Here is a 23,595-nt window from a genome sequence, read left to right as displayed (position 1 = left end):
CCACTGATGGAGGAGGTTCATAGCTTGGGGGCACTTTTGGATCTATTATGGTCACTGGAGTGGAGGCGCCCTTATCTGGATGCTGGTAACCTGTCTTTAGTAGTACATGCCCTAGTATCCTCATGGTTAAATTACTCTTTATTTTGGGGACTGCCTTTGAAGATGGTTTGGAAACTGCAGCTGCAACACAATTTTGTGCTCAGACTGAGGGTTCAATCATATAACAACAATTCTATTCTGGCTGCGCGGGCTTCTGGTATGTTTTCAGGTCTACTGTGAAGTGCTGCTTTCGACATAAAAAGCCATATATGGTTGAGGATCCCAGTACTTTACAAACAACTCTTCCAGCATGAACCTAACCAAACCCATAAGTCAGCATCTGAGGCCCTCCTTGGACGGTCTCGTCTTATAGAAGTATGAGGGGGGGGCGCTATTACAAGAGATATGGCCTTTTCAGCAGTAGCCCCAGACTGAAGGGATACTGTTTCCAGGAAGGCCCGCCTGGCATCAGTGGTATCTCACTGAGCAATTGGTTGCTGATTTGTATCCTCTTCACTGGCTTTTGCTGATGGTTGTTTTAATAGTGATTGACTATATTAATCTTTGTGGGGATGACTGGATGTTTTAAATTGCTTTTCTTTTTATATAACCACTTTTAGTCTCTGATTTCATGCAGTTGTATATTATTTTCTTATTTTTCCCCAATATGCATCACCTTGAGATCTTGGGTGCATACCGGTATATGGAGATTATTTTGATATATTTATATGATATGCATCTCTCTCACTCTCTCCCCACCCCACCCCATATATTGTTGTTGTCTAGTCGTTTAGTCGTGTCCGACTCTTCGTGACCCCATGGACCATAGCACGCCAGGCACTCCTGTCTTGCACTGCCTCTCGCAGTTTGGTCAAACTCATGTTCGTAGCTTCGAGAACACTGTCCAACCATCTCGTCCTCTGTTGTCCCCTTCTCCTTGTGCCCTCAATCTTTCCCAACATCAGGGTCTTTTCCAAGGGAGTCTTCTCTTCTCATGAGGTGGCCAAAGTATTGGAGCCTCAGCTTCACAATCTGTCCTTCCAGGGAGCACTCAGGGCTGATTTCCTTCAGAATGGATAGGTTTGATCTTCTTGCAGTCCATGGGACTCTCAAGAGTCTCCTCCAGCATATATGGAGGAGACCCCATATATACATACACAAATAAACACACATCCACATTCATGTGTGCCTTCATACATACACATTTTACATATATCAAAATGATAGCCATATATGCATCTAGCCTTCTGTAGGTTACCATGGTGTATCAATGCCTCATTGTGTGTGTGAGTCCAGCCAAGGACTGGCCAGTGATGGGGGGAGAATAAAAAGAGATCCATTGACCTTTATACTAGTCCCCCACCCCACCCCTCATGTGTAGCTCTGCCTGCGGAAGGTTGAAGGTGCAATCATGTCCTAATTTTGTACAATGCTGACAAAAACCTAATTAATCCTAATTTAAAGCATTCATGTCCCCCTCAGTTATCTTTTATAATCACAACTTTCATTAGAGAAGATTGCAATAAATTACACATGGTTAAGCTTAATTCCATTTTCAGATTTTGATTAAGGCGGATGATTCAGAGATATATTTATGCTTATAAAATAAGAAGGTACATTTTATATTAATATGCACTTTAATTGTTGACTGTTGAATGAACAAATGTGGTTTTGGTTTGTCATTTACTCTCTCTCTCTCTCTCTCTCTCTCTCTCTTTGTGTGTGTTTTTAGGAAGTTATACAAGTCTTGAGAAACCCAAACTAGAAATTAGATTATACCAGCAAACCACAATGCATATCTCTAGCAGTGGGAAAAGACAGAGCTCAAAGATATGTAGCAAAAAGTACAGCTGAGCTGGAAAATCCTCAGAGAGGCTTCTCTACTGGGAGAAAAAAAATATCAGGGGATAAGGGAAGGGAAAACTAAAATTTTAAGGGGCATGCTGGGCCTATCGCAGTGGAGGCTGTTCCATTCGGGTGAATAAGGTATTGCCACACTAATACCACTCTGCCCTCAGTCAGCTCAGTGGGTGCTTGCTTAGAGCTTGCAGGATATACCAAATTGCATTTAGTCCCCTCTCTGTAATAAGCTACTTTCCTCAGCTTAATCCAGTTCACTAAAAAGACTGAGAAGCTACAGCAGGCCAATGGAAGGATTGCCTGAGGTCAGGCGTTATGGAGCTGCTACTTGGGCTCAAAGCTCATAAATCACCAGGTAAATAAAGCTGTGGAGCAGAATCCCATCTAGCCAATGCCTGAAGTCAACGGTTGCCTACCCAGGGTGGTGTAGCATCTAGGGATAGCTGTGCTGCCAATATGCAGAAGTCATTTCTTGGAAAAAACACAATTATTCTTGGCAAGAAGATACTAGCAATTAGTTTTAGGCAGCCAAGTCCTAATTGAGTGTACCCAGCAACACATGCAAATATTTAGGTGCAAACAAAATGAGAAGTATACATACAAGGAGGAGTCAATATTGTGATACGTTCTTGGCAATATAGCTCAGGCTCTTCTAACCTTGTTTGCTCCCTAGTTTAGTAGCACGCATAGTTATCACACATGGACATTCCCTTCCGCACATCTGCATGCATGCAGTAGGACCCCTCGTACCAAAAGCTGCCACATCTGTTAAAAAAGGATCCTTTGAAATGCAGCTGCAGAGTGCTGTCCTGCCTGTCTGCATTTACGATACAGACAAGATCCTCATTTATTTGTAATACTGCAGAACCTACCAAAGGAAGGTTCATAGGACATTCTCACAATACTTACTGGCTGAGCTGCTGTTGTAAGAGGAGCTTGGCAGTTGTTTCTCCATGATTAACTTCTCAGCTCTCGCCGGGCACCTGTTTAGTAAGGGGTCAGCTGGTCTCAGGGCAGGGCAGCTTTGTATCCGTGCTGTGAGCCACGATTGTGTGCAGGGAGGTTTGTGCAGAGATCTTGGGAGAGGTGCAGTATAGAAGGTGTAGCAACTGGTGCCCTGAAGATGTTGTTTTGCTCCATCTGCCATTAGTCCCGACCAACAGAACCAGCCGTCAGGGATGATGGGTGTCCCAGCAACACCTGGGGGAGCCGCTTTGGCAATCCATGTTCTATAGGCTGTTGGTGTTTGTCTCCTTTGGGGGATTTTCTATTGCTGGACAGTGGAAGATCAGGGGCAAGGCATCTCCTGTATAGCCTTCTTACACACCCCATGCGCTCAGTTGGAGAAGAGGCCCTCCTGCCTGCGTTGACTAAGGCATGATGGGCGGAAACAAGGGCCTTCTCCACAGCAATCCCCTGAGTGTGGAACATAATTATTCAGACATAATTATTCAAACATTTGAATATGCATAAAGCAGTGTGGGATGACATCAATGAGCAGACATGGGAAAGATTGCTAGACTGGTTTAATTGTAGGAGGCTTTAAGTTGGTTTACTTGTCTCAGCATAAAATTCAAACCCATTCGATTTGACACCCCAGGGAAAGGGAAACTTGGAAAAGGGAAAAAAAGGAATGATAAAATCCCATTCTTTCTTATATTTACTTGCATTTGGAGGATTCCACCCCCCTCCTTCTCCATACTTGAGTGTCTCTAGTGTGGTGTAGTGGTTAAGAGCGGTAGATTCCTAATCTGGGGAACCGGGTTCGCGTCTCTGCTCCTCCACTTGCAGCTGCTGGGTGACCTTGGGCTAGTCACACTTCTTTGAAGTCTCTCAGCCCCACTCACCTCACAGAGTGTTTGTTGTGGGGGAGGAAGGGAAAGGAGAAGGTTAGCCGCTTTGAGACTCCTTTGGGTAGTGATAAAGCGGGATATCAAATCCAAACTCCTCTTCTTCTTCTTCTTCTTCTTCTTCTTCTTCTTCTTCTTCTTCTTCTTCTTCTTCTTCTTCTTCTTCTTCGTATATTGCCACTTTTATCACACTACCAGTGCTTGAAACTTACATTCCAGAGCAGTTACATGCATAAGGCTGCTTCTGAAAGTATACTCCTCTCCACAGAGTCAGTGCTTGAATTACAGAGGGTGTTTGTGTGACGATCATTTTTGAAATTATTGAGGGGACTTCTACTCCACTACCAGCATGTACTGAGCTGAGAGCAGATGAACATTAAGCACGCCATTGCAAACTGGAAGCAATTGGTTGATTTTGATGCTTTGTTCGAAGTCTATCCACTCTGACGTGAACTTATGTGAGAGCGAGAGTCACATGACCCCATTCAGTGAAGGTGTATAGTGGGGAGAGAAAGTTGCTGTTCTGTAAAGTCTGGTTTGACCATATGAGCACCACAACATTAAGTTTTATCTGTTTCCCAGGAACTACCTGGGAAGAGGGACTGATTGTTAAAGCACTCTAGGAATGGTAGCTCTGGGAGGGGAATTGTAAGATAAACGGCTCCAAAAAGGGACTTTGATGTTGCCTCTCAAGAGTGAGCGTTTGGACAGCAGACTAAGCAGGCACACAAGTCACCTGGTCCCTGTATCGCTCCCCCAAATCTTATTTTATTTTATTAATATCGAGAGAATTCTCAGATTTCTAAGCAGTCGTTCAATCCTAACTGTTAGTACTTTGGATCAGGAGCTCTGTTTAGAGAATATTGGGCAAGTAGTAAAACGGGGAGCCCAAATTAGCTCTTTGTGATGCTGTCCATGGTATTGCTCCTAAACTAAAAAGGAAGAGGTTTGGCATCTCTCTGAAGATGGTGCCCAAATCAGTGTTGTGAGCTGCATAATTGCTGAATCAACACCATGAGCTGTTGTTTGCAAAAGTGAAGAGAGGGAGGCTTATCGAGAGCTCCTGTAGTAATTAACAGAGTGAGTTGCGCACCAAGAAGTCATTGGTGCAAATCCCACTGCAGTCATGAATTCCCTGGGTGGGCACAGAAAGTCACCACCTTTCAAGTCTCACTCCCCTCCAACCCGTCAGCAATATGAGGATAATAATATTGGCCTGTTTTACTGCATTGCTGGGAGGATTGCTGATGGAATGTGCTCAAAGTGCCTTGAGCACCTAGGTAACATTCTATATAGATATTTAGAATGCAAGTTTATGGATTTCTACTCAGAAGTCCCATTGAATTCAATGAGACTTATTCCCTGGTAGGACTGCAGCTTAGGCATTCATGCAACTTGAAGGGAAAAGGAAAAGAAAAGAATGACAAGCAAACTAGAAAATGTCACTTTTAATTATTTAGTTTTTATATATAAGAAATTACAAAATTAAATCATGAAAGTATTCTTTAATGGATGTATTTTCTCTCTCTCTCTCCTGAAGCTGCAGGGGGCTGAGTGGGAAAATTGCCTGGAAGTTTGTATAATTTCCCATGAGAAGATGTTTGACTGTGCTGCTGTAATGACTTGTGTGGGGTGCACAATTCTTCTTTGCTTGTTTGAGTTTGAGTTTGCGATTTCTTTTTCTTGTTCTAGTCTTCATTAAATTCATTAGCATTTTAGTGGAAATTTCTCCTAATATGCTCAATTTTGCCTGATATATGCATATTTCCCCCTAAAATAATGATTTTTTTTGTATGTTTCGCTGACTAATATATGCATTTTTACGGACACTTTACGCTAGTATGTGCATTTTTCTACATACTGTATTGCTTGGTTGGATAACTGCCTCACAAAATTCAGAGAAGTGTGAATTTCACAGGATGGCTGTATTTCAACCCTTGCATTGTTTTGGAAAGTATGCCTTCCCTTTAAATGCAAACTCAATTGAATGCAGCACTAATGCTCCATTATTGCATCAGAGACATGTTGTAGGATGTGCCCCCCCAAAAAAACCCCATAAGCCTGGAGGGGCCATTAAGGCTATAGTGTGATGCTTCCTGCAGGGAGGAGGTTTACTGCCATAGGAAAACAACTTGCCAGGGAAAAGACTAGACTTCTCTTGGCCACACTAGTTTTCTGCTTTCAGGTGTGTGTGTGTATGGCAGGAGAGCATTTGGATTTCTGACTCCTGACATACCAAGTAATGTTCTACCATCCAGAAAAAGAGTTTCCTCTTGATTCTACTGCCTGTATAAGCCAATCAAAAGCATGTGAGTTGAAGCATGGGAAACAACTCTTATTAAAACCATGTTGCACCTATTGGCATTTCCCTTGGGCTCACTCTTACACTTTTTGAGTCATAAAATATACATTGTTCCATTGGATGATGTTGGCATTTGTTTGCTTGTTTAGACTGAGCTGCCTTGATTTCTCGTCTAAGCTGGGGACCTGGTTCATTCCACGATTCTGTCGAGGTTCAAAGTCCCCTCGGTGTGAAATAACCTTTAAGTCCAGAGTTGACTTTAATTATTAAAAACAGGCCCCGTGCCTATCAACTCATCTGCTGCTTCTCAAAACACTTTATGGCATTCTGTGTTATTGCACAATGGACACAAATTAGCACAATGAAGTGGTGGTTAATATTGCAACTCATCACAGATAATTGTTCTCTAAAGCACTGCCCCATATCTGGAGGTAATATTTGAGGCTATCTTTGGCCTCCTGTCTTGTATCTCCACTGCTGTACAGCTGCAAGGCTTGCATTCCCCAGCTCCTACCTATCCACCCTTCACCCACATCTCACCTCCCAGTGAAGGCAGTAAAGAAGCATGGGGAAAAAATGTGCAAAAGACAGTAACCATCATGGGATGATGTGGAGGATAAAGTAGGAAATTGGTCCTGTTCAGTGCTTGAGAAAATGTTGCTGGCTTAATTGGAGCCTCCGTCTAGGGGCTGAAACAGCTCAACTGTCAGAGCAGTCGCTCAGGACTCAAGAAGAAAGAACTCTGATTCTGGCGTCACCGGTCCTTTGGGATAGCATCTGCGTATTTTCTGCTCTTCTGTGATTGCAAGCATGAAGGTTGGTACAGGGTGCAAAAGGGAGCATCAGGAAGCTTAGCTTTCTTTCTAGCGCATGAATAAAGACTTGGAAGGGTGCTTCCCCAATCTTATCTCAGAAGCGTGGGGGGTGGAAGAAGTAAGAACAGGGTTTTCAGTGCTCAGGCATGAGAACAGTGATTAGTTGTAAGAGGCCGTATTTATACCTGTAGCAGTATCAACTTTATCTTAGGAAATGCCACTTCAGGATGGACAAGGAGGTCTGCATGTCTGATTCGTCCCTGGCCCCTGTCAACAATTTCTTGCATGTAAAAAACTTAAACCTGGGTTTAGGGTTGCCAGACTCAATAGATAGAGGACAGGACTTCTGTGCCTTTAATTGCCCTGCTCTCTTTTGAGTCTAGAAACCTTAAAGAGAAACCAGCAGACCATTTGTTTAATTTCCAAGCAAAGGGTCTGCTGGTTTCTCTTTAAGGTTTCCAGACTCAAAAGAGAGCAGGGCAATTAAAGGCACAGAAGTCTGGCCTACATGGGTTTGCTCTACCTCTGCTGTCAGGGCTGGCACAGTGAGGCAGTCGCATAGCTGCCAAGTTTTCCCTTTTCTCACGAGGAAGCCTATTCAGCATAAGGGAATTTCCCTTAAAAAGGGGGATAACTTGGCAGCTATGGGCAGTCGCCTCTGGCAGCTGGCTGGGGACAGCTGGAAGGGGTGGCAGATCTGCGCCTTGAGGAGTGTGCTGCTTGCTGCCTCCTGTGTTTGTCACTTGTCGCCTGCCTCCTCCTGCTCCTCCACCACTGCCCCTCTGCTGCCGCCTGCTCATCTTCAGCCTCCTTCAGCTTGCCTGGGCTTCTGTGGGCCACTTCCAATCACCTCAGGCAGAGACAACAGTGGAGGGGGTGGTGGCAGTGGAGGAGGAGGTGGGGAGGGTCCCGTTTTCTGTTTTGCCTGAAGTGAAAAAACTTCCTGGGCTGGTGCTGTCAGAGGTAGTATGCCTCTAAATACCAAGGGGACGCGGGTGGCGCTGTGGTCTAAACCACTGAGCCTCTTGGGCTTGCTGATCGGAAGGTTGGCGGTTCGAATCCCCGCTATGGGGTAAGTTCCCGTTGCTCTGTCCCAGCTCCTGCCAACCTAGCAGTTCAAAAGCATGCCAGTGCAAGTAGATAAATAAGTACTACTGTGGCGGGAAGGTAAACGGCATTTCCATGTGCTCTGGCTTCTGTCACGGTCCTCCGTGCGCCAGTAGCGGTTTAGTCATGCTGGCCACATAACCCAGAAAACTGTCTGTGGACAAACGCCGGCTCCCTTGGCCTGAAAGTGAGATGAGCGCCACAAACCCATAGTCGCCTTTGACTGGACTTAACCATCCAGGGGTCCTTTACCTTTTTACCTTTTACCTGCCTCTAAATATCACTTGCTGGGAATCACAGGTGAGCAGAGTGCTGTTGCTCTCATGTCCAGCTTGCAGATTCCTCACAAGCATTAGGTCAGCCACTGTGAGAACAGGATGCTGGACTAGATGACTTGACCCAACAGGCTTGTCTTATCTTCTTATTTCCCCAAGTAGTGCAATTCCCGAATCTCTCCTGAATTTCCTTTTTAAAAAATGGCATTAAGAAACATTCAGCTTGAAAACACCTTGATGTCTCTGCTTTCTCAAAAAGAGCAGATGCTCAGCCTGTGACAAGGTGGCCCTCTGGGCAAATTGCGAGAATTATTCCATATTATTATTTTAAGCTCTGGCATCTGTCCGTCTCCCTGGTTAACATAACAGATGCATCCTGAGAGTGACTCAGACAAAGAAGTTCCGTTCACCACCTCTGCCTGGCAAGCGTACCAACTATATGGGAATTAGTTTTAATTATATATTGTGCTTAGCTCCTTCTTCAGTCAACAAAGTGTAAATATTTTAAATAGGCAAGCATGGATTTATTTATGCTAAACCTTGTGGTGATGAGATGGAAGGAAAGTGCAACTTTTCATGATCAGAGATGTCGGCCTTTGCTCTATTCACCATGATTTGTTTTATCCAGGGCAGAGCAGGGCAGGTGCTCCCTCTGGAGGAGCAACGTTCTGCATTGACCCTGTTTACCTGTGCTTCAAGCTGAGGTTGAGGATTGGGAGTCCTTGGGCAAGAGAAATTCATAGTCAGAAGTGTGTGTTTTTTCTAGTTTTCTTTCTTCCTTTGCCATAATAAGGCTTACTTCCACAGGATTCTCACTGTATCATGTAATCTCTTTCTTATCATTAGAGTACCTTTTTTTTGCCAAAATTTCACGCTTTGCCTTACAGAAAGAGAGACAAATAAATGAACCGTAAGAATAAAACAAGACTGTAAAGCTTTTCACCCTCTGGCCTATTGCTGAGATGTTTGCATATTAATCCTCTTGCCGATTATCCCCTCATCATCCTAATTCTTAAGCATCATGCACAGAAAAATGCTAAGCAAGGCCTGCCATGTTTCCATTGCAACTAAGGAATAATGATATAGGCAAGCTTAAATTTTGGAATGATGATCTAAGATTGGGGCAGAGGCCTGTATTTCTTAATAAGAATGACAGACCCTCCACAAGTCCTTATTTTCCAGGGACGTCCCTGATTTAGAGAAGCCATCCCGGTTTCTGATTTGATTCCAGAATGTCCCACTTTTTCTTTGTTGTTGTTTAGTCGTTTAGTCATGTCGGACACTTCGTGACCCCATGGACCAGAGCATGCCAGGCACTCCTGTCTTCGACTGCTTCCCACAGTTTGGTCAAACTCATGTTGGTAGCTTCGAGAACACTGTCCAACCATCTCGTCCCCTGTTGTCCCCTTCTCCTTGTGCCCTCCATCTTTCCCAACATCAGGGTCTTTTCCAGGGAGTCTTCTCTTCTCATGAGGTGGCCAAAGTATTGGAGCCTCAGCTTCACGATCTGTCCTTCCAGTGAGCACTCAGGGCTGATTTCCTTAAGAATGGATAGGTTTGATCTTCTTGCAGTCCATGGGACTCTCCAGAGTCTCCTCCAGCACCATAATTCAAAAGCATCAATTCTTCGGCGATCAGCCTTCTTTATGGTCCAGCTCTCACTGGGACTATACAGCATCACTACTGGGAAAACCATAGCTTTGAAAAACCCACTTTTTCTTAGAATGCCCCTATTTTCATTGGAGAAATGTTGGAGGGTATGGAGTTATCTGACCCCCTGAGCCGTCTGAAGGCAATCCTGGATAGGGAAGTTTTTTCAACGTGTAATGTTTTATTATGTTTTTATATATGTTGCAAGCTGCCCAGAGTGATTGGGGAAACCCAGTCAGATATGTGGGGTATAAATAGTAAAATTATCATTATGGAATGGGACGTCCCTATTTTCATCGGAGAAATGTCAGGTCATTCGTCGTTCTGATCACCTAAATTCCCTGATCACTCTACAAAGTATACACAGAGATTACTGCTACCTATTTTATAGTTTAAAACATGTAAAAGAAGAAAGGTAGAAAGGTGAAAACAACAACAACAACAATAGTGGGAGCTTGGTTTTCCCCATGATCAGCTTAGTATTATTATCAGTGTAACTGAGATCAGTCTAATTTGCAGAGATCAAATAATTCAAAGTAGCTTTCCTGGATTTAAGGCAGGAATCTATCTCCCTGCCCTACTGGGAGACAGGGGCGTAGAAAGATAGGGGCGGTGGGGGCGGGCTGCCCTGAGCGGCGGGCTCCAAGGACTGCCATCGCGGGCGCCTGCCCTGCCCCCAAAACACACACCACGCCCCCAGAACGCGTGCCACGCCCCCGGAACGCAGATCATGGCCCTCCAGGAGGTGCGCCCCACCCCCAGAACATGCGCCACGCCCCTCCGGGAGGCGTACCACGGCCCTGGAATGCGTGCCCCGCCCCTGAAATGCGTGCCTCACCCCTCCAGGAGGCGCGCCCCGCCCCCAGAACGGGCACCAGCCCTGCTCCCGGTGCCGGAGCATGAAGCTCCACCACTGCTGGGAGATGCTGGGGATTGAACCTGCGACTTTCTGCATGTAAGGCAGATGCTCTATCACCGAGCCACAGCTCTTCCCCATGCATGGCATATACAAGTTGGGAAAGAGATTGAACCCCCAGTGCTTCTACCACACCAGTGCAAACTCAGTCATGGCAAAGTGCATGCAGAAGATCCTTGGTTCAATCCCCAGCATCTGCAGGTAGGGCTGAGATAGGTCCCTGCCTGATACCCTGGAGAGTGACTGCCAGTTAGTGTAGGCCAGGCATCCCCAAACTTCGGCCCTCCAGATGTTTTGGACTACGATTCCCATCATCCCTGACCACTGGTCTTGTTAGCTAGGGATCATGGGAGTTGTAGGCCGAAACATCTGGAGGGCCGCAGTTTGGGGATGCCTGGTATAGGCAATGCTGAGCTAGGTGGACCAATGGTCTGACTTGATATAAGGGAACTTCCAAGGTACCTAGGTTTGTTCCAGTCTGTGCTTTGTTGCTTTACAAACAGCAATTGAAATGAGTTCCTTCAAGTGGTCAGCTGACAAATTCAGTGCTCTTACAGAGATGATCAGGTCCTGCTCTATAACTTTACCTTTCTGTCCTTCAGTTCACAAGGGACAACAGGGCTCTCCTACCTCTCAGGTTGTACAACAGCTGAGAGTTGAATTTTCTTCAAGGGCAGATTCCTTTCTCCATGGTCTTGGAAGTATCTCCCATCAGAAGCCACCCACCCACAAACCATGATTGTGTCATAGGATTAATTTATCTCCTAAAGATATTAATTGTTAGCAGACAGGAAGGCTCCCTAAGTCCACCCCGCAATTCTGTGACCCCCTGAGGACTGATGACGTATAATTAACATCCGTTTAATTGATGCACCTAGAGAGACTTAATCACACAGCCTTTATGAACTCTTGCTAGGCTAGCTTTGTGCAAAGACAGCTGCCCTTTGCTACCACACTTAAAATGCAAACAAGAAATTGGCAGTTTCAGATCTAAGAGGTTCCTGTTTTTACACTGACTCTCTTGTCCACCCCCTTTCTGTTTTCACTGTTGCATTTCCTCAGTTTGAACATTTTCTTTTCCCACACACCCTTCTCTATCTCTGGAAAGGTCAAACCACTCCCATATCCTTCAGCTGTGCCTATTTAGTAGGCTGAGTTTCATAGCATACACCTTGTGCATCAGTCGCTGCAATACACAACTAGTTTGCACCTAATGACTGAGCATTCCCAGTGCGCTGCAGTGGTTAGAGTGTTGGACTAGGGCCTGGGAAACCAGGGTTCAAATCCCCACTCAGCCATGAAGCTTGGGGAAGCCACCATCTCTCAGCCTAACCTTCCTCACAGGGTTGCTGTGGGAATAAAATGGGGAGGGAAAGAACCGTGCCTTGAGTTCCTTGGAGGAAAGGTGAAATATAAATGTAAGAATAAATAATGTAACCAGCAGACTGCCTGCCTCATGCTTTTGTCAACCAATCTACATAAAGGCATTCTGATATTGGCAGGTTCATTTTCAGTACTCATGACCCTCATGAACCCTCTACCTGGAGTTCATCTTTTTCATAGCACCACATATTGGGTTGAAGTTTTAATGAAACGACTCTCCACAAGCCCATTTCCTGGTCAGTCCCTATCAACTCAGGCCTCAGCAGCATATATTGTTGAGATTCATTACCCGTGCCTGCAGTCATAGGATTATTGTTTATCATATGACTGTATGTATTTTGTTCCCACAGAGTGGATGTGACGTAGACAGGATGTTCGTCTACTGTTTTGTTCCTGAAGTGGAACTGTTGTTTCCTTTGTTCTCTCTCCACTGCCTGCTATGCAATAAAATAGTTTAGCCTTATCCAATGGCTTTCCTGTGTGTGTTGTTTTTCAAGCTGAGAGCAACCGCAGATGATTGCACCACCGGACTCAGTAGTAGCCGGGCATGTGTGCGCTGGCTTTGTCCTTGCCCTGGGCAGTCTCACAACTGGCCCAGGTGACAAATGCTAACATATATATGAGGCTGGGGGCTTCCACCTGCCACCGTATGCCCCATTGGACTGTATCTCATTTGTCTTCCTTCCCTTCACAGTTTGGCAGGACGGAAGTCATTGACAACACCTTGAACCCTGACTTCGTGCGCAAGTTCATCCTCGATTACTTTTTTGAAGAGAAGCAGAATTTACGTTTTGATCTGTGAGTGACATTGCTCGGGGCATTCTGAGTGTGGGCGAGTAGAAGGTGCAAAGAGAATTTCAATGGCCCCTCCATGTGTCCGTTTTATGGTGCATTCATGACAATTTGTGCTCATTATGGCATCGGGGCAGTTATATGCAATTCCACCTTCCATGCCATTTGAGCCTGCAAATGTTTTCGGGTAGACATATTGCTTTATTTCTAGTCAGTGCCAGTCCCTGCGGAAATGCTGCGATTTCTTATACCGCAAATGTTCTAGTATATTCCGCACCCTCTCACTGTTGCTTTGCTATAGCGCAAGAGTGCTTCTCCAGATGGCAATGCGGTAGTGACACTGGGGAAGCATCACAGAGCAACGAATAGAACGGACTGATGTGTGGATGGCCCAGTGTAAATCCACACACTGAAATCCACACACTGATCCACTAGTACTGTTTCAATAACACATTGCAGAATACACCTGCAAGAAGGCAGGCAGGCAGTCTGGAGGGCCCCAATGCCTTTCAATAACAAGTCTGGTTGGATAACATCCGATGGCTTGCTGAGACGATATCACAAAGAGGAAGCATGCACATTTCCCTTGCTAGGATTTGCAAAGACAGAAAGAAGCCCCAAGTGCATTGAAATTCAGCAGACTTCTTTTTATTCAGAGCGCCAAGGGCAGCAATAATTCCAATTAATCTCAGGATTATTGCCTTATCGAGCCAGGCTTTGTCAGTTCTCCTTTGGAATTCTTACACTGTTCTGCCCTGAAATTAGATTCTCCAAAGTTCCTCCTTACTTAGGAGATCCACACTTTATTGAGCAATGTTGCCAAAGGCCCTTGGCGTGGGGGAAAAATCCCTTGGGGAGCAGAAAGTCATGCTGACACAAATTTCTTCCTCATAATTATCCTTTGCCATTTTATCCCCTACAAACCATTCTCCAGCACAGAACAGATACTATCCAAATTTGTTTTTCCTGTATCAACAACTTTGCAGGACAGTTAAACTCCCATTTGTGCCAATAGGTCTTTTAGGTGTTTTAAGACCTAGTTGCTATGTGGGGAGGAGAGGGCAGCAAGGATTTTTGGACAGCTTGTGGTTGGAAAGAGGGTGGGGAAGGTTAACTCTTCCCTCCCTGGCAGCTACTCCTGAAAATCCCCACTGTCACTTTAACACAGCCTTCCAAAACTGGGGGCCCTCCCGATGTTTCGTACTACAACTCCCATCAGTCCCGGCCAACACAGACCTGCTGGTTGGGGCTAATGGGAGCACATGTCCACAATATATGGAGGGCCAGAAGTTAGGAAAGGGAAGGTTGCTTTAAGTAATGAATAAAGGAGACAATTCAAGTCCACTCTCAAGATGCAAAGCATACGAACCCACATAAGGAAGGTAGGGCTTTGCTTTCCTGGCCTTAAAAACCATTGCAGTTGTTTCCTTCTCCACGGATGTTGCAGTCTCCTAGCTGCCATGCTCTTATTTGCTTCATAGGCTTTGCAGAGTCCAAAATGCCAGGGCAGGACATGGCTGGAATGTGATATATGGTTTCTGCTTCTCTTTATGTGCAGCTATGATGTGGACTCCAAGAGCCCCGACCTGTCTAAACATGTAAGTTAAGGGCACCTTCTCTGCTTCTTCGTGCAATCCTTTCACATCCATTCTGAGATACTTACCCATTAATCATTCTCTTCCTTTTTTTCCTTTCCAATTCCGTTGTTAGGAATATAGAAAACTGTCCTATCCTGCGTCGGAATATTTGCCTGTCTAGCCCAATATTGGCCACTCTGACTGGCAGTAGCTCCCCTCAGTTTCAGGCAGAGGTCTTACCCATCCTTTGCTAACTGAACATTTCTTAACGGGAGAGGCCAGGGATTTAACCCTGGACTATCTGCATGCAAATCATCATGTGCTTTGTACAATGGTCCCTCCCTATGTTGTAAAATACAGTTAAAATCCAGTCTTTCCTTTCTGCTGATTCTGTCTATACTTTGGTTCATTCTCTCTTTCTTTTTGTCCTTGTTGGATTATTGCAATTCTCTTTTTAATCAGTCTTCCCTGTTCCCAGCTTCAGTTTCTGTTTAGTATTCTGACACCTCCCTTATCTTGTCTGCATGCATGATTATGATAATAATTCCTCCGCTTTTAATTTCTTTTAGCTAGTTATCGTTTGCTTTTCCTCATTTAGTTTAAGGTTCCTTTACAGTACTTGTTCTGTTTATTCATCCTCCAGTTCTTCTATCTTTAATTTCCCTAAATCAGGGATGGGGGTGGGGACTTCAGTCCTCCAGATCCAGATGTTGCTGGACTACAACTTCCATCATCCCTGAACATTATTTACTTACTGTTTTTCTGTTGCCCAAAGAAGTATGGTGACCACGTGAAAAGGCAGGCAGGATTATTGTACCTTTAAAAAACTGGTCAGAAGAGGAAATTTCAGCAGATGCTAATGCCTCTGTTTGAGAAAATAGACGTGCAAAAATGTGACACACAGCTATTAGTATTAAAGATAGGACCACTGTCCTCCGTTGCATGTGGCCACCCTAATAGGCAAGGGACCATATAGGACCAGGAGCAACCAGTGAGGAGGGGCAGTGCTAATCTGGTCTCCTGGCACTAGCAATGCTGTGCCTTACTGGGAGGCAGAGCTATGAAGCTGCAGAGAGTTGGCACCCTAGTGGAACACTGCATCAATCTCCCCACTACTTCTCCCTTCTGGTGAGAGCGAGACCCAGTTAACCTTGGCCAGGTCTGGTCCAGCAGGTTCAGGTCAGAAATAGATTGGGATCAAAGCCATGCACAAGGCATGGGTGCTTCCAAGGGGCAGACAAAGAGTCAAGACTGGGATGGAATTCAGGGCAGGCTCAAAGCAGAGATTCACTGAGGATGGAAATCAAGTAGAAGCAAAAGTCCTGGGATAAGCAGGCAAAGTAGGTTTGAGGAGCTATGTCAGACAAAAACTCCTGGCCAGCCTACCATCTGTCTCCTCCAGCCTCTGTTTTACCAGTACAACCTGGAGTTGTTGAAGGTAGGACAGCCAAATTCATCTCCACTGCAAAGCAGGACCAAGCAGGAGATGCACCCATCTGTGTACAGATGGATAGAAGCCAACCAGACCCAGACTCTGGCACTGGTATCCCGTCCTCTTTGGACTAGATCTGAAACAGCTGCCTCTCCTGTGTTGTAGGATTAGACCAGCATGCCATGGGCCCAGTTCAGGGATTATTGGTGTGGTAAGGAAGCCACCTTCCTCTTAGTTCAGTTTCCTGTTACTCTAGTAACGTCTGTTGCAAGGAGCCATGCGGGTTGGCTGAAGGGCTGATTTATTTGCAGGTGTGACGACAGCTGTACAGTGGTACCTCTACTTACGAATTTAATGCGTTCCGAACGCACATTCGTAAATCAAAAAAAATTGTAAGTCGAATCCCATAGGAATGCATTGGGAGAAAAAATTCGTAAGTAGAAGCAACCCTATCTAAAAATTCGTAAGTAGAAAAAATCCTATCTAAACCGCATCCAAGATGGCGGACGGAGCTCCATTCGTAAGTAGAGTTATTCGTAAGTAGCGGTACCACTGTATCTTGAATTCTCCTGCAGCTTTGGGGAAACTGAACCATCCTTTAAAAAAAAAAGTCAGCTCTTCCTCTTGCAAAATAATATATGGATATATTGTATCAGGCAGGAAATATTGATGTGCATGGTCTTTTTCTTCCATATTTGACTGAAATGAAGAAATCCCCACAGGAATGTTGAATTTGTTGACTGGATTTTTCCACGAATAGATAAGGGTTTTAGCAGGCCACCTTCTCATCTTCGGTTTCCAGGGGTCCCTGGACAGAGGGAAATAGCTCCAATGGACCTGTGCTGTTTCATAATGATTATATTGATTTGCTTCATCAGGATTTCCTTGGCCAGACATTCTGCACACTGGGTGAGATTGTTGGGTCACCAGGAAGCCGCTTGGAGAAGCCGTTGATGTGAGTGCTCACCCCCTACATCTGCTGGGGGCCTGATGGGTTGTTGTTTTTGTTTGTCTGCCAAGTTATAAAGTTAGGCAGAAAGCTGTAGCTGTTACAAACCAATAGTGGATGAAATCACACAAGTCTTATTCCTATTTGAGATCCTTTGGTGTAACCTTTGTCTACCTGGTTCCCACAGGATGTTTTGGACCATAGCTCCCATCTTCTCCAGCCAGCACAGCAATGGCTTATGGGAATTGTAGTCCAAAACATCTGGAGAGCACCAGGCTGCTGAAGGCCGCTGTACAGGTTTCCTGACTGATTCATAGTTGAGTAGATAAAAATGTGAGCTGGTGCTTTTGCTAATGCATGACGCAGCCTGCAGCTGAGGTGTTCTTCCTCGCCCAGTCAAATTAAATGAGAGCATAAGAGAAAATCATGCACATATATGCACTCCATATCAGTTCTGTAGTGGTTTAATAGTCACGGCTTCCCCCCAAAACTCCTGGCAATTATAGATTTGGCGAGGGGGCTGAGAATGATCCTTTAGATTTTACCCCATGTATCTGAAGAAGTGGGCCTGTGATCTGAAGAAGTGGGTCTATGATGCCATTATGCTACTCCTCTGGAAATCCTAACCACATGACATAGGTTCTGCTAGCATTTACAGAGGGAGACATCTAATGTTTGGTTTTGCACAATGTCTTAAATGCTAAACACGTTTACTAGGAAATCAGTTCCACTGAAATCAACAATATTTTTGAGCGAATATGTTGATGTGGGGGCAGGGGAATGGAGAGCTAGGAATGCTAAATACATATTTTTCTCCAATAAGCTTGAATATATGTATATGTCTGCCGCAGATAACATCCAGCTCCTTGAACCTTTTCTCTTGGCTAATATATATAATCCACATCATTTATCACATTTCTTTCTACTCTCTGGACTCATTAATGCATCCCACAGTGGCATCTGCCTCTTATTTAATTTGCATTCTGCATTAGCTTGTATTGGAAATGCCTATCTTGGTTAGTTTTCTTTCATATTTCTAGAAAAACAAATATAATTTTTGAGAATTCCTCTCTCCTCCCTGGGTATAATGCTTTTACACATGTCTTTATTGAATTTCAAGTTATTATTTTTGGTCCTGTTCTCCAGTTTCTCAAAATTACTTTCGGTGCAGATTCTGTAAACCAATGCATTTCCAACTACCTCCAGCCCTACATTTATTTATTTTTATTTTTCATTTTTAACATGCCATCTATCTCTTTCAAAAGTAATGCGGGAACCCATCTTAGGATGATGCACTGTGGCCAGGCTCAGGCTTATGCCCTCTCCTTAAATTTTATGAAACAGAAAAATTGAAACTTCTGCTCATGATTTGAAGCAAGCTGCAGTTTCCCATTTTTTCCAGACACGGGAAACTGTGGTTTGTACATAGTTATTTAATAAAGTAGGATATTGTTTCAAAAATAATCAATAGCTGCTGTGCCATGATCCCATTTTGTATCAGGAGTCCCAGGGCTGCTTTTTGAAACATGGCTAGTCTTAAGCAACTGCTCCTTCCAGAGGCCCAGGAAGGCATCAGGTGCCAAGGGTAGGCTTGCCATGGGTCAGGAAAATTCCTGATATGTCCTGGTTTTCAGGGGGGGATTTTGCCGAACTGGCAAAATGTCAGGGAAAACCCGGATGCATGGCAGCTCCAAAAGCTTGAAATCACTATGGCCGGGGGGGGGGAGGTCTCCCCAAAACTAAAAAAGCTCAACAATTTCGGTGGGTTTTTAAAGAAAAGCTCAACAACTTTGGTGGTCTCCTAAAAAAAAAGTTCAGCAACTTTGTGGGTGTCAGGAATTTTACTTTTAAAAATAAGGCAACCCTAGCTAAGGGACCACTTCCAATTGCCAGACATAATTGGAAATGAAGATTCATAGAGTGGGGGAAAAGGATTCACTTTTTCTGTCTTTTGAGAAGCTGCTTTTTTAATTCAAAAGCACCATGGGAGGGTGACTGCAAGGAGCAAGGCAGTCCATCCTAGTGGGTGGGGGGCATTATGGAAACCCACTGTGGAATTAATTATCATTACTGCTGGAAATAAGTCAGAACCCCATGCTTTCTCCTTAGAGAAACAGCAGGTACAAAGTGCTGGCCCTGACTGCATAAAAAGAAACAATAAAGGGAAACAGATTTCCAAATCATTATTCAATCCTTGCACTGCTCTTCTCATGTGTAAAAAAAATGCACTCCCAATTCTCATCTGTTTCTGCCTCACGGGAACCCTGTAATATAGGTCACTGTTATTCCCATTCTATAGGCAAGGGAATAAAGACCAGGGCATAGTGACTTGGATCCTGAGACCTGTCAGCAGAAAGAACTGTGTAGGAAAAGGACTTTATCTCCCCACCCCACACACATACTGCACTTCCTGAAATGTCTGTTGGGAAAGTTGTGCAAGGTGCCCACACCAAACTTATGACTCCGCCTCCTCCTTACCCAGCAGCCTCCTGTGGCTCTTTCCACGCTGTTCAAGGGGATTCTCAACTCCCCTGCGATGTTTTTCAGTGATGGGGAGAAAATAAGGTAGTAAAGAGGATTTGCATCACCCCCAAAAGAAGACAAAATAAGATGCTAAAATGCATAAAACTACATATGTTGATTTATGTATACAGATGCAAATTTAGAAATAATTACAATAAATACATCTTGACATAATAGGAAGGACACCTGTGATTGCTGTGACAGCCTGCGCAGACTGCTAATGTGCAGTTCCAAGGAATATCCTGCTCTCCATTTTTTGGGTTCTTTATCTTTAAACAAACAGAGGACACCTTTGAAAGAGGACTGTCTCCCGACAGCCCTTCAAAATAGACTTACACTCCTGTTTATTAGGATCCAAGCCCGTGACTTGCCTGAGGACACCAGAGATGAAAACATCAATGTGTATTAGAGGACCACATCCTTCATTCCTTGCATAAGGTCTTGATATCAGCATGGACAGAGCTAGCTCAGCTCCTGGAGGCAAACTGGAATCTGCACTGAGTGACTTTAACTTAGGGCTGCTAAAGGCTCCAAGCATTGTGCAACTTATGGATGCACTCTAATAAATGAAATGTATAATGTAAACAGGTGAACAACATAAGAAGAGTCCTATCTGGGCAAGCATTCTGGCCAACCAAATACTTATGGCATACCCATCAACTGCCCCGGAAAAACAGCAAGTTTTTCTTGCAAGAGTTCGGAGGCCATTTTGGACCCCTTGTTCTTGCACAATTTCAGGCTGAGATTTCGCCCTGAAAAAAGCATTTGTCGGGTATGCGATCTCATGCAGTGCCCCCAAAACACGTGTGTGCCATGTGACCCACACAGGATTTCAGACCTGGAAGATGGTGTCCCAGATTTGGGCCACGCCGTATTGGAGGGTATGCTATGGGAAGCCCCCTAAGCAGGACATGAGCACATGTTCTGCTCATGTTCCTCATCAATGAGTATTCAGACAGGTAAAATATAGTCTTATCCTCCACGAAAACAGCAACCCTTCCTAGGCCACAGTGCAGAATCATTTTGTGTTTAGCATGGACAGACTGATTTGGACCACAACAGGCAGAGCTGTCGAGCTGTCAGGGAGCTCACGGCAAACCAGCAACTGCACTGATTTAATAACAAACACAGAGGGGAGCAGAAGATGTAGCTCTACATCAGCACAATCTTTGTTCTGCTTGGATCTCCAGGTGTGAGCAGGCCTTTCAAGCACAGCAACAGAACACATGTTTTGGTGTGTTCCCCCCCCCCCAGGTACCAAGCATATTTGTGAGAGAAGCTGCAGGAACTGCTGACATAGCGCTTTGCCTTTTCATCTCCTCGTCTGTGATTTGGTGCTAATAGCACAGAGAGGGCGGCCTGGGAACAGCCAACTCCTGGGAGACAGAACGTAATTGGCCTCTGTGTTTTGAACATCTCTTTGTAGCCTACTAAGTTAGAGAGTTACTTCAGTGAAATTGATAATGGAACACAAAATGAGGCATTTGGTATTATTAATCCACAAACCCATCCTCAGCATACCCAGCGGGGCAGCCTATTATTATTATTATTATTATTATTATTATTATTACCCCATCCAACCAGCTGGGTCACCCCAGCTCCCTAGGCAGCTTCCAGCACACATAAAACACAATAAAACACAATAAAAAGCTCTACCTTCTATCCCACCCCGGATTCACAAACACACAGTTAGATTTATGGTCAATTCCTGCGAATCAGCATTTAACTATTAAACCACTGGTAATTTACAAAGTACTATTTTTTATTTATTTATTTATTAGTCACCCACAACAAGGCCTCAAGACAATTTATGATAAGGGGCAGGAAGGTCTCAGGCCTTAATAATGAACTGTAATTCTATTACTGCTTGGTATGGTACAGCCTCCAAGACAGACAAGAATAGGCTCCAACGAGCGGTAAGAATTGCAGAAAGGGTAACTGGTGCTAGCTTGCCTACAATAGAGTCAACCTGTGCTACCAGAGTTAAGAAGAGAGCATGGAGAATTGCAGCAGATCCTTTACATCCCTGCCATCATCTGCTAGATTTACTCCCATCTGGACGTCGCTTCAGGTCTTCATATACAAAATCTGCTAGGCACAGGAACAGTTTTTTTCCCTTGTGCCATTAAATTGTTAAATTTGTAGATGTGTAGCTGAAGGGGAGGTCAATTATGGGTGGGTTTCTTTGCTTATTTGTATTGTGAGTGGAACGGTGTGTGTGTGTTTACATTGCAATGTAGCCGAAACAAATTCCAAGTATGTTGGAAAATGTACTTGGCCAATAAATTATTATTATTATTATTATTATTATTATTATTATTATTATTAGACCTCCAGATAAGTTTTTCCCCCATTCAACTGCTTCCAGTTTAGTGTTTTTGCCTCATCAGAAGATGTACCTTGACAAAAAGTAACACCATAGAAGGGATGGGGGGGATTCTGCATTTCCAACACACCTTGCTGGCCCTTGACATGAGTTTGCAGCCACTCTGGGATCATCCACTTATTGCAGTCGGCCTCTGGCTCTAATTGGCTTTCTTCACAGCCGGGATGTCCTCCTCCAGAAAAGGTCTGGGACACGTAGGCAGTGGAAACAGCATGCTGAAGAGCATTTCTGACCTTTCCAGTCACAATTGTGGGCCTCTCCTCATTGCTGATTCTGAAATCCCATGCTAGCAAAATAGCGGCAGATTTCTTAAGCACAGTTTCCAGCTAAGCTAATTCAAGATTGTTTCTCCTCTCCTCAGAGGATGCCTGCGCTTTGAGAGTTTTGGACTTTTTAAACCAAGGATAAATGATTCATTATCCTTCTTTAAACCCCCCACTCCACTCGCTCACACATAATGGATTCAGCACGGTTCCATGCATGACAGTCACTTGTCACTTGAGTCTATTACAGAAGTCATACTTCACAATTCCAAATATGTTTGGCACGTTGGGTGCACCCCTTTGCTTTGAGAGATGTCAGTGCACAAGTAAAGCATGCTATGCATCTTCCAAAGGGCAAGTTCAGTACATCTCAGGTAACGGGAGAGTTAAGTAGAAGCGACTCAGTCAGGTGGCTGACGTGCTTTCATAAAGAGGGGGTGCATGGCATCAAGCGAGCTCCTCCTGTTCAGATACACAGAATGTGAAGGAGAAGACTCTGCTTGCTCTAGAGAGAAATGCAATTGGCTGGGGGCTCCGCTTCCCCCACCGGAGGTAGCAAGGTATCAGGGGGAGTGATCCTCAGCTGTCGCTTGTCGGAACTGTGCCAGGACTGAGCAGAGTGATAATAGCTCTAGGGAAGTAGCAAAGTCGGAGAATAATTTTCACACGTCCTTCTCATGGGTGCTGCATAGATGGGTGGGCAGATGAGGCAGTGACTCGGAAGCCACCTGGGAGCAATCCTCACTTGCCACCCATTGCCACATCACCCACCTGCTCACCCACGCAAGCGGTACAAGTCAGAAGGAAGCAAATAACTGCCTCTGGAGCTTTCTTTCGTGGATGTGTGGATGTTCTGCACTATCCCAGCTTTCATAGGCACGCCTGGAAGCTGCAGCTGATTCTTATGGCAGGCATGGAGAGGGATCTCCCGTTCTTGCCATCTGTACTGACTTCTAGAACATACACAGCCGTGGGCTTGACTTTGTGCATTTTCTTCATCGTGAAGGCAGTGAGCTAATCAGCTCTGAAATCCAATGGCAATCTGTTGAGCCATTGGATATGATGTCAAAGGAGGCTCTTTTGTGGCCTCATTGTGCCCCCTCAATCTGGATCTCACACATATATTTTTTACATTTTTTTTTAAAAATTCATTTTCACTTTTAACATTTATCATCATACACCAATCTTAATCATTTTACAAGTAGGATTCTCAGAATCCTCGGACTTCCCTCCACCCCTCTGTGGTTTCCCCAGATATTCTTTTCAAAACTACATCTTATCGTATTCCGCATATTTTCTTAAATCTCAATTTTTATCATAATTCTCGCTTCATTCAACCTGGATCTCACAAAAATGGCATGGCAGAAAACGGGGCAAGTGGTCTAAGTGTCACTAAAATGGAATATTGTTGTGTGAGACAGCTTGACACTCTTGGATATGTGCATATTTTGCAACAGCAGCCACACTTGTATTCTC

General features: G+C 44.6%; 1 protein-coding gene across 1 annotated transcript in view; it reads left to right on the top strand.

Moving 5' to 3' along the window:
• Nucleotides 1–23,595, top strand: part of LOC118088691 (copine-5) — a 133,057-nt gene that overhangs the window by 43,370 nt on the left and 66,092 nt on the right. The window contains exons 4-6 of the mRNA XM_060276994.2: nucleotides 12,892–12,995; nucleotides 14,548–14,587; nucleotides 16,877–16,953. Of these exons, the coding sequence (XP_060132977.2) occupies nucleotides 12,892–12,995; nucleotides 14,548–14,587; nucleotides 16,877–16,953 (221 nt within the window). The remainder of the gene's footprint in view (nucleotides 1–12,891; nucleotides 12,996–14,547; nucleotides 14,588–16,876; nucleotides 16,954–23,595) is intronic.

This window comes from Zootoca vivipara, chromosome 7 (genome assembly GCF_965207765.1).
Source record: "Zootoca vivipara chromosome 7, rZooViv2.hap1.1, whole genome shotgun sequence".
NCBI lineage: Eukaryota > Metazoa > Chordata > Lepidosauria > Squamata > Lacertidae > Zootoca > Zootoca vivipara.
Note: the sequence above shows the minus strand (reverse complement) of the source record. Positions and strands in the feature narration are given on the sequence as shown.